Source organism: Callorhinus ursinus, unplaced genomic scaffold, assembly GCF_003265705.2.
Source record: "Callorhinus ursinus isolate GAN/ISIS: 27379988/994484 unplaced genomic scaffold, GSC_fseal_2.0 scaffold19, whole genome shotgun sequence".
In the NCBI taxonomy this organism is placed as follows: Eukaryota; Metazoa; Chordata; class Mammalia; order Carnivora; family Otariidae; genus Callorhinus; species Callorhinus ursinus.
In genome coordinates, this window is record NW_027397081.1 from 25,848,273 (window position 1) to 25,863,410 (window position 15,138).

The 15,138-nt window shown below is 34.2% G+C and overlaps 1 protein-coding gene across 2 annotated transcripts in view; it reads right to left on the reverse strand.

Annotated features, from left to right (window-relative positions):
- Positions 1–430: 430 nt before the first annotated feature.
- ZBTB44 (zinc finger and BTB domain containing 44) overlaps positions 431–15,138 on the reverse strand; it is a 55,772-nt gene continuing 41,064 nt past the window's right edge. Inside the window, exons 3-6 of one of the 2 annotated variants that reach the window (XM_025893523.2) lie at positions 12,942–13,026; positions 11,650–11,813; positions 9,803–10,103; positions 431–7,850 (exon numbers count right to left, since the gene is read on the reverse strand). In XM_025893523.2, coding sequence (XP_025749308.1) covers positions 7,568–7,850; positions 9,803–10,103; positions 11,650–11,813; positions 12,942–13,026 — 833 coding nt within the window. In that variant the 3' untranslated portion in view covers positions 431–7,567. The remainder of the gene's footprint in view (positions 7,851–9,802; positions 10,104–11,649; positions 11,814–12,941; positions 13,027–15,138) is intronic. The other variant, XM_025893524.2, reaches the window with a different exon arrangement.

Consider the following 15,138-nt stretch of genomic DNA (forward strand, 5'->3'; position numbering starts at 1 on the left):
CAACAAGTCTCTCATCAATAAACTACAACTTCAGAAAGATTCAAAGCAACTTCTAAAGATGCAACCCACCCCTTAGGAAGTAGTCTTGCACAAGAACCTGCTTCAATAGCTCTAGGATCTGATGAGTTTCTCTAACTAGCTTCCTTTTTATCCCTTTCAATCTTAGGGACAGGGGCGCCTGGGTGGCTCAGTCGTTTAGCGTCTGCCTTCGGCTCAGGTCATGATCCCAGGGTCCTGGGATTGAGCCCCGCATCGGGCTCCCCCAGCTTGTGCTCACTCTGTCAAATAAATACAATCTTAAGAAAAAAAAAAAAGTAAAAAAAAAAAAATCTTAGGTACAGTGCTTATGGAATCTGTGCACTTTCAGCTCTTCTCTTCCTCGCCCAGGAAGCTGGCATTTGCCATCTAATGAAAGACTCTCTGGTCTGTGTACACTCAGTGGATGCTTATTTAGGTGATGCGTTATTCTGATGACTTTCTCATCCACTCCTCAACCAGCACCACCGATTTCTTCCTTCCAGCCAACAATAAATAACAACAGCAGGAAGTTTTACTCCATAAAGCATTAATAAGATATTTTAATGAGAAAAAAATCTTAGTCTTATGTTTCTATTCAAAGACACTCAAAACTAGTTTTTCCCTGCCCATCCCTTCTAACTGCAACTTTATTTGTGACCATGTAATAAAGGCCAGTTTAAAGATTTTTTTTTAAAAAGTTTAAACCTTTTTAAAAAAGATTAAACAACCAGGCTAGCAAAAAAGGTACTCAATACATACTTTCCTTATATCAAACAAGCTAATATTTCAGTACAATGTAACTATACAGAATATATACAATACACATATGTTCACAAAGCAAACACTATAGGCTCAGAACAGATTTGAAAAAACATGATATTCACATTGATTACAATAACTCTAAAAATGATTGTAACGTTGAAACGGCACTTAGTTTACAAAAAAGTCACAAAAATATATATATATATATATATATATGAAGTCACCAAGAACTATGGTTCCTGTAAAATACTAATAGCCAGATACTAGTATATAAAATGTGAAGTTCTGACATTGTATACATTTTTAGGAAATAAAAGAAAACAAAATCCAAAACCATTTTCGTTATTATTGAAAGTCAAACATGCCAAGTAACTTTAGCTATGGCCACTGTCACCAAGTAAAGCCATATTTAAATGAGATGACAACTGGATACAAAGCTGGTGAACTGGGGACTGGCACAGTTAAGAGTTGTACTGGTTCTAGGAGAGGGTAGAAGACATAAAAACACTCATCCACATACTTTAATTCACATTTCTGCCCCCAGCATTATCCTCCCCCGAGGGTTTCACAAAATGCCAGTGCCCAAAAAGAATCATAATGCTGCAAGGTAAAAAAGTTTCCCCCAGACTTCCTTGATGTTGGCCTATAGGAAAATATTAAGCATGCATCGGCTAAACAAAGCAGTCAGTCACCCATCTGGAAAACTGTGGTGCACAGTTTCCTCCCAGGCTGGTTGTACTAGAAAGTACTCCAGTTTTTAAATGGAGCCAGATTTATATGTTAGCTCTGTAAAATATTGAGCTACTGTAGCAGCAAATATGAAACTACAGAAACAAAACCACAATTTTATTTAAAAATTCATTTCTGTGACATCAAAACCATTTTTTCCTTCGTATCTGTCTCCTGTAACCAGACATCAATTTCTTCTATCACTGAAGTATGGTCAATTTCAATTTCAATCTGACTTTCTCATTATGCTGCTATGGAAAAAGACAAGTCCTAGTCCTGGAAAATTTTAATTTACTCTTAAAAATGAGAATTCAGGAAATTCAAAGTAAAAAAAAAGTCTGTTCTAAAAGTATCTCACAAATATATATATTTAAATATTAAAATAGGCTACCTAGGATTTTTATAAAATGGCTTTTGAAAAGATAGCAGAGGCACAAAGAAGCCATATACTATCTTCCAACTGGACATAAGGTGCCACAAGAGGCAGGCAATCTCTATCTGATGCAAGAGGAGGCACCAGTAACAACAGAAAAATCAAATATATTATTGGGACTTGGATTAAAACCAAAATTTACTCTATCAGGGACTGTTTTGTTCTTTTTCATTATCTTGAAATATATGCATTAGAAGCCATCCCTCTGTATAAGGAAGAAAATGAATACAGTTTATGATCTTAATCCTTCCAAATACCTGGTGGCATTCATTTTAGGCACCTGAAAGATGAAAAGCAGTGCAACTTTCAGTAATTTAATGGACTACTCTCAGTATGAGAGACTTTACATAGCATCTATCAACTTGAAAATTAAATTGATAACTGAAATAAAACAAAGTTTAGAGAAAACATATTTATAACCTAATCATAGAAAGGGTTCTCTCTAGAAAACATGTTTCTAGGAACTGCACGAAAGGCTTCCCACCTTTAAATGAACACAGCTTCCACTAATGCCAATGGAAACATGTGTTAAGGGGAGATGACTGGCTCCTCTTAAAATAGGGAAGATTTATCCTTCCTTAGAAGGTGATGTACTTTGGTAACCTGAACATTCAATTACAGGATGATTTTTTAGCTTGTTTAACTGGATTATGAAATCTGGATATAGTTAGACCAGCATTCGGAAAAACAAGGATAATTTAATAAAAGTCATGACACGAGCCCCTCAAACCATCAAGCAGCGATTTTGTCAATAAATCCTCACAATTGAACCCAGGGCTTTAAGCTTACTTAGCAAAATCAGTCAATTTAAAAGAGAAAGGCAATAATCAAAGAATTAGATTTTATAAACCAGGCACTTCAAACTGAAATTAAAAGTTTTAAAGTTCAAAAAAAATTTTTTTTAAGTTTTTGTTTTCAGTCAATGGTCTCAACTTTTAAATTCTTTGTAAACTATTATGTACACAGGAACCTTGGTATTAGTTGTGACTGGCATGGGGCCTGCACAGAGGAAGCTTACTTAAAGTAGTATGAGCACTTTAAGTTAGTTTCGTATTTTGGATACTGCCAAACTGAGATTCCAGTAATATCGTCTGACATCTCTGCAGAGACTATTTGTAAAGACCTGGAACTGTTTTCTTCTATCATAAAAATATAATCACTACAATGTAGTGGAAATCTCTAACTGTATTAGTATGAGGTAAAAAAAAAAAAAAAGTACAACTAGGATGTCACTAGGAGTCTACATCCCATAATCTAAGCTTAACTCCCCCATTAATAAATCTCAATACATTTATAATCTACGAAAAAATATCCACAGAATGTCTGTTCCTTAGTTGAACCTGGAAATTGGTTCAATTCCACTTCATTGTTTAATCTGAACCATTATTGCTTTTGGCAAATTCAGCCTGCTGAGGACTTTCCAAATAAAAACAGCTTATATCACCACATTCAGTCAAGCAAAATGACACTAAAAAAGTGGGTATAAGCAAAATAAAAAATAAATTTAAATTTTGACCATTTTAGCTTAAAGCTAAAGGAGTATTCTTAGCTATAAATATTCCTCATGTGTTTACTATAATAGAACTCTTCCCAATTTTGTTCCACTGCTTTAGAAAAGAAAAATCCATAGTTTCTATATATTCTTCTCTCAGTTACTTTAAAAATCTGAATATATTATAAATAAAGTATCTTATGTCAATAACTTATAGTGAAAATCACATTTATTACCTTTTAGCAACTTTGGGTCACTTCCAAATGCAAACTTTACTAGTCAACCCCCCCAGTTAATATTAATATCCAGAAAACTATTCTCCCTCACTTGGATGTATATTTCAGTTATAACTTCACATTTTGCAGATGAGTGAATTTAATTCTCTTCATCGACTCATCAAATCTCAAACTCCTTTAAGATATTACAGTTTCAGGATTGTTCATTCATCGAGCAATAACCATGATTCTCTCCATGTGGTATTGTACAGAGTTGCCATTACCTTATAAAGTAATGCATTTTTCAGGGACTACAAAGCTAAGAGACTAAAATTCATCAGGGAATCTTCAAAATAAAAGCCGCTAAACAAAATAATTGGCCTCTATTTAGATTGAGTACAAAAATAGTGAGAGATCAAATAAAAGACTGAAAGTGTTAATACAGCTTCCAAAGTTTCCCAGGGAATCGTTTATACAATGGGGAGAGTCTGGCTCAGGAGTCAGAAGGTAACAGAGCTACTAATGATGCTGCATTAGATATGCTGACTAGTCCATTCCATTTGATAAAATATTTTAACAAAATGCAAATTTTTCTGTTTGTTTTTAAAACCAAAGGGCATGTGTCATAACTTGGAACCAAACTACTTAACCCAGAATGGTTGATGAAAGGTTAAAATATAAGACTGAATGAGGCTATTTAAACATTTAGTACACTTTGACTCACTGAAATTGAGAACTTTAAAAACTGGCAATGTAACTAAATGTGCAACTAATTATGTGAAATACAAATTAAGAAGATTACTTGAAATTCCAAATAAGAGAAATTCATTTAAGTGTATTTGTGGATGATAATCTCCATCTATATCCATTTATAAAAAACTTGAAATAAAAACAATATTAATCCTTTTGTTTCTGAATTATTACAATCACTGTCATGCTAGATGCTTCCCCTGTTAGAATACACCCCTAAAAATGGAAAGAATGACTGTAGGAGCTGTAACGTCCAGTATCACAGCGAGCATCTTTACTCATTTCTAAAGTGTATCACACCTTTTTGGTAGCATAAAAATGGAAAATAAATGCTTTTCTTGTATAAAATACTTGGTTTTAAAAAGGCAATTTATCCTGCATCCTAAAATTTAAGCCCTTTAAATATCACAAAGTTACCCTCTTGGGCCTTAACAAAGACAACTATGCTTAAGTATTCTAAACTGGAATTTTTTATTTAGTTTCACTGGCAATTTCTAACGGATGGGATAATATAACTGGCTTTCATCTCTTTGCAATGTTTTCCATATATTCTGGTAAAACTTATACATTCAGGTATCCCCCCTCTTTGATGAATTTTAAATAAACCTAAATAACACTATATACAATTATCCCTTGCAGCTTAGTTTCCTAAAACAGATCCATAAGCTAAAAATCCTTAAACCGTCTATCAGGAAAAATGTGGAGCCTCAGTGAAAGAGAAAAAAGGCCTTTGTTTATATATCATTTTATGTTAAATACTTGTTAGCTACCTGTATTGATAAGATTTGGGGAATAAACAAACCAAGTATACATTTTCATAATATATTCAAATTTTTCATTAAACCTGGAAATCTGTGCATTGTAATAATTTGTAATTACCAATGAAAATCTCTGAAGTTTCCATTTGGGAAAGAATAGCCAGTAGTGGTAATCCTACATTTCTGAGAACACAGACCACTTCAGAGCTGCCAAAATTGTGGGCTCTTTTAACATAGAGTTCTCAGGATAGGGGATGTGCTTAAACACTTTCAACCATACAAATCCCCAGTTTTCTTCTCTTTAACCCTATTTCTCTTTTTTTCTTCCTTCCTTCCTTTTTACTTCCTTAAACAACAACAACAACAACAAAAAACACCACAAAAATTCTTAGAACTGAAGGCAACAATGATTCCTGGTCATAATTTTACCTATTCTTTGTTTTACCAATATAAGATTTTAAAAATTAACTCCAAGGTTTATCCATTGGTAGGCATAACAATTTTCAAGAATATGTATGACATTAAAAATAAAAATTCCTGACCTTTCTAGCTGAGACACAGCAGTACTGTTACTAATTAAGTATCACAGTCTGTGGCAAAAAAGTAATTCAACCCTATTAGTAAAGAAGCATAAATGGTGGAAGCCCATCATAACTTGTGTATGTTGTTCTTCCTGAAGGTAATATACCTATGTTTGGGAGCAAAGGGGGAAAACAGGTTCAAGACAGAGATAAGGAGTTAGAAACAAGTTAAAAACAGCAGAATCTAGAAAAGAATGTTACCTGAAAAAAAAAAAAATCTTCAATGCATTTACTTTCCCTTCCTTTACAGTTGTGGGAGGAAAATCAATCACAGAATTAAGCCAATTAAAAAAAAATGAAACAAGTAAAATCACTATAATTTAAAAACTAATTTTATTATTAAGGTCTAGCACCCGGAAAAAATTCAGATCTCGTGTTTTGAATAAGAAACTATTTAGTTTCTTTTTCTAATTTAATCAGGTGTTTTCATAATAAACTTTGGGTATATACAAAGAAAAAAAGTTACTCAGAAGTTCATTGTTCATGGACTCATGAATATTTAGGATCAAGATCAGTGATGCTTTAATGGCACCAGATGAAAAGTATACTCCAGTCTAGAATATCACATAAATTTCAACTATAAACAGGAAGTTTCATTTTTTAGCAGCAAAAGAGGTGATATTAATTTAAGGTTTTTAGTTTTTTGTCTTAACGATTCTTTTTTCTCCTAGATTGATGAGTCATAGATCATTAAAGCCTCTTCTTATCTTTTACATTATTGCTTACATTGTGTAAAAACTACATTAACCCTTTTAATAAACTTGGCAATGTCTAAAAATATTTTGGAACAAAAAACAAATTATCACAGACATATGGAACTTTGTAAACAATCTTAGTTGGGTTAAGAACGTAGCCTTAAGAGAGAATTCTTTTATTTTGCCCAAATCAGCACAATAGAAACATCCCCAAGATTACATAAACCTATATATAAAATATAGAGTATCTCCAATATTTTTCCTTTATATGATATCATGCCAGTATATGTAAGAGGAAGTATTGTTCATGGGGCAAGAGGAAAAATGATTTAGGCAATGACCTAATTAGCCAGGCACTAACATTCAAAGACCAGGTAAACAACAATTTTAGTCAGAAAAGCAGTATTAAAAGAGTTCCTATAAAGCTGAGATTTATGTACTTCATTTTCCACTCCTGGTCATTTCATGCACAGCCTGACTATTCTCAATCATGTTTCTCTGATTTCACAGAAGAAAGATTATTTGGAGTGGTACTAAAAAAGTTCAGGGAATGCCTATCCCAACACCAAATTTTAACCGTGAAAAATAATAGAAATGGCAAAGCTTAAAAAAAAAAAAAAAGAGTACATTGGATTTCAGAAGTATTTACCCTAATAATTTTTAAGAAAGCTTACCGTAAATATTTCCAAAACCAACAGGCTTTACAAAATATTGTACAATGTCCTGTGAATAGGAGTAAACATCTATTCAGGCTACCTGTCAAATTCTGTTCAGTAATTTGTTTCTGGTGTACCCTTTCTTCTCAGGAAGGTCAACAATCGTCTGAATTCTTTTTTACCTAATGATCTCGTTAGCCTATTTTTAATAATAGAAGAAGAAACTGATATATGCCTTAAGTCAACTGGTTCTCCTTAAGTCTCATAGTTTCAATTATGTTTCAACATCATGTTATTGTGCACTTACAGAAGCAATCTCTCAGTCATGAAAAATAAAACATCAATTGTGGGGCTTACAAAGTAAAAAGGGAAATTCTTTCCCAAACCCTTTTTTGTTTAAAAAATTAAATTAAATTTAAATGTACAAGACCAAGCACAGGCACTTTCCAAAAACCAAAAATGAAGCCAAACCATGAAATTACTCAATGGTTATAGAAGACAGCTCTGATTTTGGGGGGTCATCTCTGGTTGCCTCAGTACAAGCACTGGTCTTTGGCTGCTCTGGCATTTCTTCCTCTTTTTCTGCCAGCCCACCAAGAGACCCCAAGGGGAAAGTGTTTTCACAATTCTGGGTCGAGGAGACCTGCGAAATTACAGGCATTTGAACAGAGGAGCTGCTTTCAAAACTGTGTTCTCCAAGATCATACTGAACAAGGGTCTCTTCTTGCTCCTGGTTTAAGTAGTCCGGTACTAGGAAATCACTAGATAAGAGGCAAAGGATGAAAGAGGGAGTTAATTTTCAAACCAGTAATAAATTAGCCACAATAAAAAGACCTGATTTGTAAAGCAAGATTGGGATTTTTCATTTCTCTAATTTGTGACTGATTATAATTCAGGATTTTCAATTTCTAAACTTTCCTAAATATGAACCAAAACCATTCATAAGAACCAAAGCACATCAACTCTCTCTACCACCAATAGATAAGATTATCACCTTGTCATTTTAGACACCCAAATAGCCTTTCTTGTTCTATATAGAAGAGTATCTGTATACAAACAAATGCAATTAGCATGCTCTCCACTTAAGCAAAGATCATTTATACTTATGCTTAACTTTTCTTGGATTATATACTAATTAAGAGGTATATAAACTTAGCTTTTTATTACTTCCTGGATATAAGTTAGTTAAGAAACTAAGTCCTTATGCATAAATGGCATTATATTTGAGAGGTATTTATTAGTATTGAAAATATTTAATATTCTATTAGAATAATTAAATATTTAATTTTTGAATATGGACAGTAAAATATACCAAGATTTTAACAACAGTGGATATTATCCCTGAGTGGTGAGATCAGAAAAATTTTAAATTTCTTATATTTTATACTTTCCTACATTTACTAATTTTCTATATGCATTTTTTTGTAAAAGAATAACCATTTAAATCTTGGATGCTTTAATTAAATACTGCTGAACTAAAAGTTCATTCTACTAGGAATGTCAGTAACTAATACATTTAAGAAGGTTATTTTATAATTCGATTGTCCAGTATTAATAAAATAATTAAAATCTGTTCATCTGCAAGCAATTTAAAATGTCCTATGTTGTATTTTCTAAAAAGTCTTCAGGTGTTAGATAGGAGGCACGGACGACAGAGGGCTCTGCACAGGGAAGACACAGGCAATAGGAGTGGTTAACTGAGACGCTATTTCACTTCTGAACAAACAAGGTTTGATATGACATGTAGAATTTAGGTTTAGTAATAGGACAACCAGACAGACATAATTAAGCAAAATGAATGTCAGGTTTGGAGAGAAAAACAAAATCTATGCAGCAACACTTTGGAATTTATTGAAAAATAAGATTTAAAAAATGAAGATGGTTTAAAATTTAAGAGTTTAGGAAGATTTCATTTTATAAAAAACAAAGGATTCCTACAGATCTGTAGTTCTGATAAAATATTAAAAAAGATGACAGAATTTTATACCTAGAGACCTTAGAAATCATCTTTAAAGCTTACATTTTATCTTTCTGTTTCAAACTTCTTCATTTATAAAGTGACACGTTCAAACATAACAGCAGTTAGTGTGGTAGAGCCAGAACTAGAACCTGATTTCCTTGGATACTCTATAAATCAGAAAGGAACTCTATTATAATAAATTATTAATATTAAAAGCATGGAGCTCTAAATTGAGAGAAAAAGGAAATTTGATCTAAATGATCATATCCATCCTAGTTGCTGTCGAAGATTCTTTCTTTATTGGTAAATATATGTTCCTTTATATAGAATTTTAAAAAATGAGAAGTGGTCAAAAATTTTATTGACATCCAAAGAGTCTGAAGTAATTCAGTACCACTAAGATCATCTGGCATGGTAAATTTTCCAATAAGGTCTATATTAATTTAACCTTATGTCATTGAAAAAACAAAAACACAAAAAACAAAACAAAAAAGACAAAGCAAGAAGTAAGTAGTCTACTTCTGTAGGGAAAAATTTCTAATACCAACTAGAAAAATATTTATAATTGTATATACTTAGAAGATTCAGCAAAATTTTATCAGATCAGGAGATCAGAGTATGGACAGTGGGAATTTAAAAGGAATGTGACTGATTAGCTGGCAACCTGATAAAAAACACAGCAGGCTGCCCTAAAAGCAGGAAAAGAGAGTTTAGTCAGCAGTTTTCCTGGTTCGTTTTTGTTGTGCACCTCACCTGCTCTGGAAGTAGTTTGCTAGCTCTGACGCTTCATGGTTCAGACTCCTCAGGTGCACGATTAAATTTCCAGAGTTGGTGAACATGGCGCCACATGTTTTGCACTCGTAAATCCGAGGCTTGCGGATAATGTGCCGGGAAACCCTCATGTGGTGTTTATATTCCCCGAAGGAAGTGAAAGTGGCACTACATATCTGGCACCGGAAACAGCGTTTACCTTCATGCTTTAGGCGATGCATCTTTAGCGAGTAAGCCCTGGTGAACTTTTTCCCACAGCGGTCACACTGAAATGGTTTAATTCCTACAAAATCAAGCAAAACAAAGTATTATCTAAAAACAAAATAAAATGAAAGGTCACAAACCCCACAAATTTCTGAATTATAATTTTGTAGCAATAGGTAATTTAAAAAGACAAAAATCACCAGCAAAAATGGATTCCAATTCAACATCTCAGAAAAGGTACAAAACATTTGAAAAGTCACTAGTGCTTAAAAAAAAAATAAAGAAAGGCATTAGAGGGAGAGGTAAACTCGTTAATATATACTGAAGTTGATTTTTTTTTTAAAGATTTTATTTATTTAATTGACAGAGAGAGAGAGACAGCGAGAGAGGGAACACAAGGAGGAGGGTCAGAGGGAGAAGCAGGCTTCCCGCCGAGCAGGGAGCCCAATGCGGGGCTTGATCCCAGGACCCTGAGATCATGACCTGAGCTGAAGGCAGTCGCTTAACCAACTGAGCCACCCAGGTGCCCCTGAAGTTGATTTTTGAATATTCTTCTAAATCATCTATTTTCTAGACTTCAAAACAATTTAATCACAGTATTTAAACAGAATTGAAATCTCCATAAAACATTATTTCAATTTCATTAAAGTAGTACAGTTTATACTGAAAAGATGGAAAAGGACCTACTCCTCGTTCCCTGAGAAATGAGAAGAAAAAAGGAAAATTCTAACATCTCTGAACATAATAATCATGGTAGAACTATTATTTGGTGAATTGAGTTTTGGGGCATTTAATGTAAAGTGACAGAAAAAATATGCAGAAACTAATATGTGAATTTTAAAGTGTATTGTCTCTTCCAATTAATTATCACAGATTTGGCAAAAAAAATTTAAAAACCTTCAAAATACAATCTGTTGATTTAATAAAGTCATAGGGAATTGATGTTAACTCAAGGACTATTAGGCTTATCTACGGCACAGGAAAGTAAGATAACAACAATAACTCAGCTGAAAACAGTAGCAAAGATTTCTTACTCTATCAGAGGTCAGTGTTTTACCCACAAGAGTTTTGTTGCCTTTATATGATCACTGAACTTAAATTTCAAATCTGTTTTATGCGTCATTTATTAAAAATCTCTTTTATACTAAAAAATACTACAAAGTTGACTAATCAGGGCACAGAGAAATTTAGGATTACAGAATTGAAATTAAATTATTGTTATTAAATTTTAAAAAACACTTATTTGGAAATAATTCCAACTGTAAAGAGAAGTTACAAGAAAGTACAAAGAACACTAATAAATACCCTTTTAATTTTACTTGCTCTACCATCCATATTTGTGCTTCTCTATTGCACATATACACACAAACCTAAAATATCAAATACTTTTTATGTATGTATTATACACACATACCCCTTCAAATTTTAATCTGAATACTTATGCCTGTGGCAAATGTGCTAAGCAAACAGCTTTCTGACACTGTACCATTTAAGCAACAAAGGCTTATCTGATTTCTCAGAAACCTATTTTTTAAACTCAAAAACAGCTGTTTTATATTTTTAACTGGGATTTCTAAATATGTTTCAAGTACTCATTTATACAACAGTAGGGAAGGTGACATTACCTGAGTGGATGAGCATGTGCTGTTTTAGGTTCTGAATACGGGTGAATCGTACCCCACAAGTTGGACACTGAAAAGGTCTATCTGGACCATTTGGACTTGGTCGTTCTGTACTGCTGGTAGAAGGAGCAATGTAGAGTTGGTAGGGATACTGAACATTTTCCAATCTAAAAAACAGACCAAAGAAGGCAACCAGATTCTGATTTTTAAGTTGAATAAACATTTCTGCACAACTTTAAATGAACAAAAGAAAAATGACTTTTTGAGAGTTTAACTGTTATATTAAAAGTTTCGTTTATGGCAATATGAAAAACAATGTTATTGTCCAGAATGTCCAGTATCTTAAGTAACATATCATAAATGATTTTACCTCAGGCATCCTTAATCTCTCTAATCCTTTCCTTCCTAATACTGCTTTAATTTAGGTCTTCACTAATACAAGTTGAATAACTCCCTCTCTTTAGCCCCCCATCCCTCCAAATCCATCTTTCTGTTTCAGTGATCTGATTAAATCAGCCCCCTCTTAAATCCTGCAATGGCTTGTTACCTTCAAAGTCTAAACCCCTTTGCAAGGCATAGGAGATTCTTATGATCTGGGTTCTGTGTACTTTTCCAGCCTCATTTCTTCTCATATTCCCCAAACATACCAAATACCAAACAGTTCCTAATATTTCTCTCTCAGTGATGTGCTTTTGTACATTTAACTGATGACGATGCTGTTTAGAGATGGGTAAGACTAGATGAGCGGGATTTAGGTGGGGAGTTAGAAGTCTTGGCCATGTTAAGTCTGAAATGCCCCTTATACATCTACACGGAAATATGAAGCAGGGAGGGACAGTCTGAAGATAATGACTTGGGAATTATGGGTATATAGATGAGGATTTGGCAATCGTTCTCTGTAGTAAGTCAAAAAATAAATATTTTTGGCTTTGCACATCACATGATCTCTGTTTCAACCACTCAACTTGGCCATTCACAGGCAATACATAAACAAATGAGCATGGCTTTATTGGAACACTTGATTTACAAATAAAGGGGGTGAACTGGAATTGGCCTGTGGTTCACAGTGCACCGATCCCTGATATAGATACTATTTACAAGTAATGGGCCTGGGCAGTTTTAAAATGTCAAAAAACCCTGTATAGGTGGTCTCATTCATGATATAATGACCTGTTACTCTGAAAAATAAAATGAGGTACAATAAACTTCTTATATAATTCCCAGTTAAAATGTTTGGATTTATAGTTGCAAACACACCCCTTTGTAAGAACATGACATACTACATCGGTACTAACCGATCGTCATCATCTGCATGAGCATTAGTGCTAGAAGTGCTTTGAAGTGTAGGTAACCCTTCAGTGACGCCTTCATCTACTGAGCCTGTGAACAGGACAAAAAGAGCACAGCTGTCAATACTGTGGTATAAATAAGCCAAGATATTAATTGCAATCTGTATCTCCAAGCCCCCAAAACACAGAACATAAAGAAATCTTTAAAGAGAAATCATATGTAAAACAACAGCCTTATATTACTACTTAAATTCTTTTAGGAGTATTTCTTTGATATAAATTTCAGAAACAAGCAGATAAATTCAAATGTAAAAAAAATTCGCATAAAATTATAACAATCATTTAAAGAAGCACTATTTTTATTTTTGAAAACTTTATTGTGAGAAATGACTGTACACAGAATTTTTATGTAGAATTCAAGAGACAGCTATAAAGTGAATATGTATCTGTGCAACCTCCATACAAGTCCCACTAAAATACTGTCAGCACCCTATTAAGTCCCGTTTACCCTACCTTGATCACAAATCCCTCCTTCCAAGAGGTAAACTTTTCTATCTTTTATGGTCATCATTTCCTTCCCTTTTTTCCTGTCCCTCTTCCTTTTAAAAGTAATTTTATTTCCAACACATGTACCTATAAACTATTGGTTGCTTCTTGCTGGAACACAGCCATGAACCATCTAGGGCTGCTTTTACACCAGTAGCAGAGCAGAGTCATTGTGGTTGCGAGAGAGACCACATGACAGCTATGCCTAAAATACTACCACGCCCTTTAAGGTAAATCGGCCACCCTCACCATCAACAGTACAGTTTAGTATTACTGCTTGCAAACTTTATATAAATTGAATTACACTGTATATATTCTATGTCTTCTTTCCTTCCATATTGTGGACTGATCCATGCTATTACAGGTGAAAGTTTACATGTTTGTAATATTCATAATCTATCCATTTCATTCTTAATGTACAGTTTCAGGCTATTATGAACAATGCTGCTGTGAATATTCTTGTACACATAACTTAATGCACGTATGCATTTTTTTTTAGGGTATCTATACTTAGGAGTGAAATTGTTGGGTCGGGGCACCTGGGTGGCTCAGTTGGTTAAGCATCTGCCTTCAGCTCAGGTCATGATCTCAGGGTCCTGGGATCGAGCCCATGTTGGGCTCCCTGCTCAGAGGGGAGCCTGCCTTTCCCTCTCCTCCCGCTTCTATCTCTGTCACTCTCAAATAAATAAATAATCTTAAAAAAAGAAATTGCTAGATCACAGGATATGTGTATCTTTATTAGAAAATGCTAAACTCTTTTCCAAAGTGATGGTGCTAAATTTACATCACTACTTGCAACGTATGAGAGTTCTGTCATTCTACGTCCTTAGCAATACTTGGTATCATTGAGTTTTTTTAAGTTTTGCCCATCTGGTGGGTGTGTAGCAATATTTCATTGTGGTTTGAGTTTTATTTCCCTTATTACCAATGAGGTTGAGCACCTTTTCAGATATTTATTGAACCACTTGTTTTGTGAAATGTTGTTATTGAGTTGTCTGCTTTTTATTATGAGTTTTTTCATATTTCAGTGATACATGTTACAAATATTTTTCTCTCTTCCATGGCTTGTCTTTTTACTCTTTAGATAACCAAAAAATTAAATTTTAATTTAACTGAATTTATAAGTATTTTCCTTCATGGCTGTGTCTTTTTGGTCTTGTTTTTAAAAATCCTGGGGTGCCTGGCTGGCTCAGTCAGCGGTATGATTCTTGATCTTAGGGTTGTGAGTTCGAGCCCCATGGTCAGTGTAGAGATTACTTAAAAATAAAATCTTGGGCACGTGGGTGGCTCAGTTGGTTAAGCGACTGCCTTCGGCTCAGGTCATGATCCTGGAGTCCCGGGATCGAGTCCCGCATCGGGCTCCCTGCTCAGCAGAGAGTCTGCTTCTCCCTCTGACCCTCTCCCTTCTCATGCTCTCTCATTCTCTCTCTCAAATAAATAACTCAAATCTTTAAAAATCTTAAAAAAATAAAAATAGGGGCGCCTGGGTGGCTCAGTCGTTAATGTCTGCCTTTGGCTCAGGTCATGAACCAGGGTCCTGGGATCAAGCCCCATATTGGGCTCCCTGCTCCGCGGGAAGCCTGCTTCTCCCTCTCCCACTCCCCCTGCTTGTGTTCCCTCTCTCACTGTGTCTCTCCCTGTCAAATAAATAAATAAA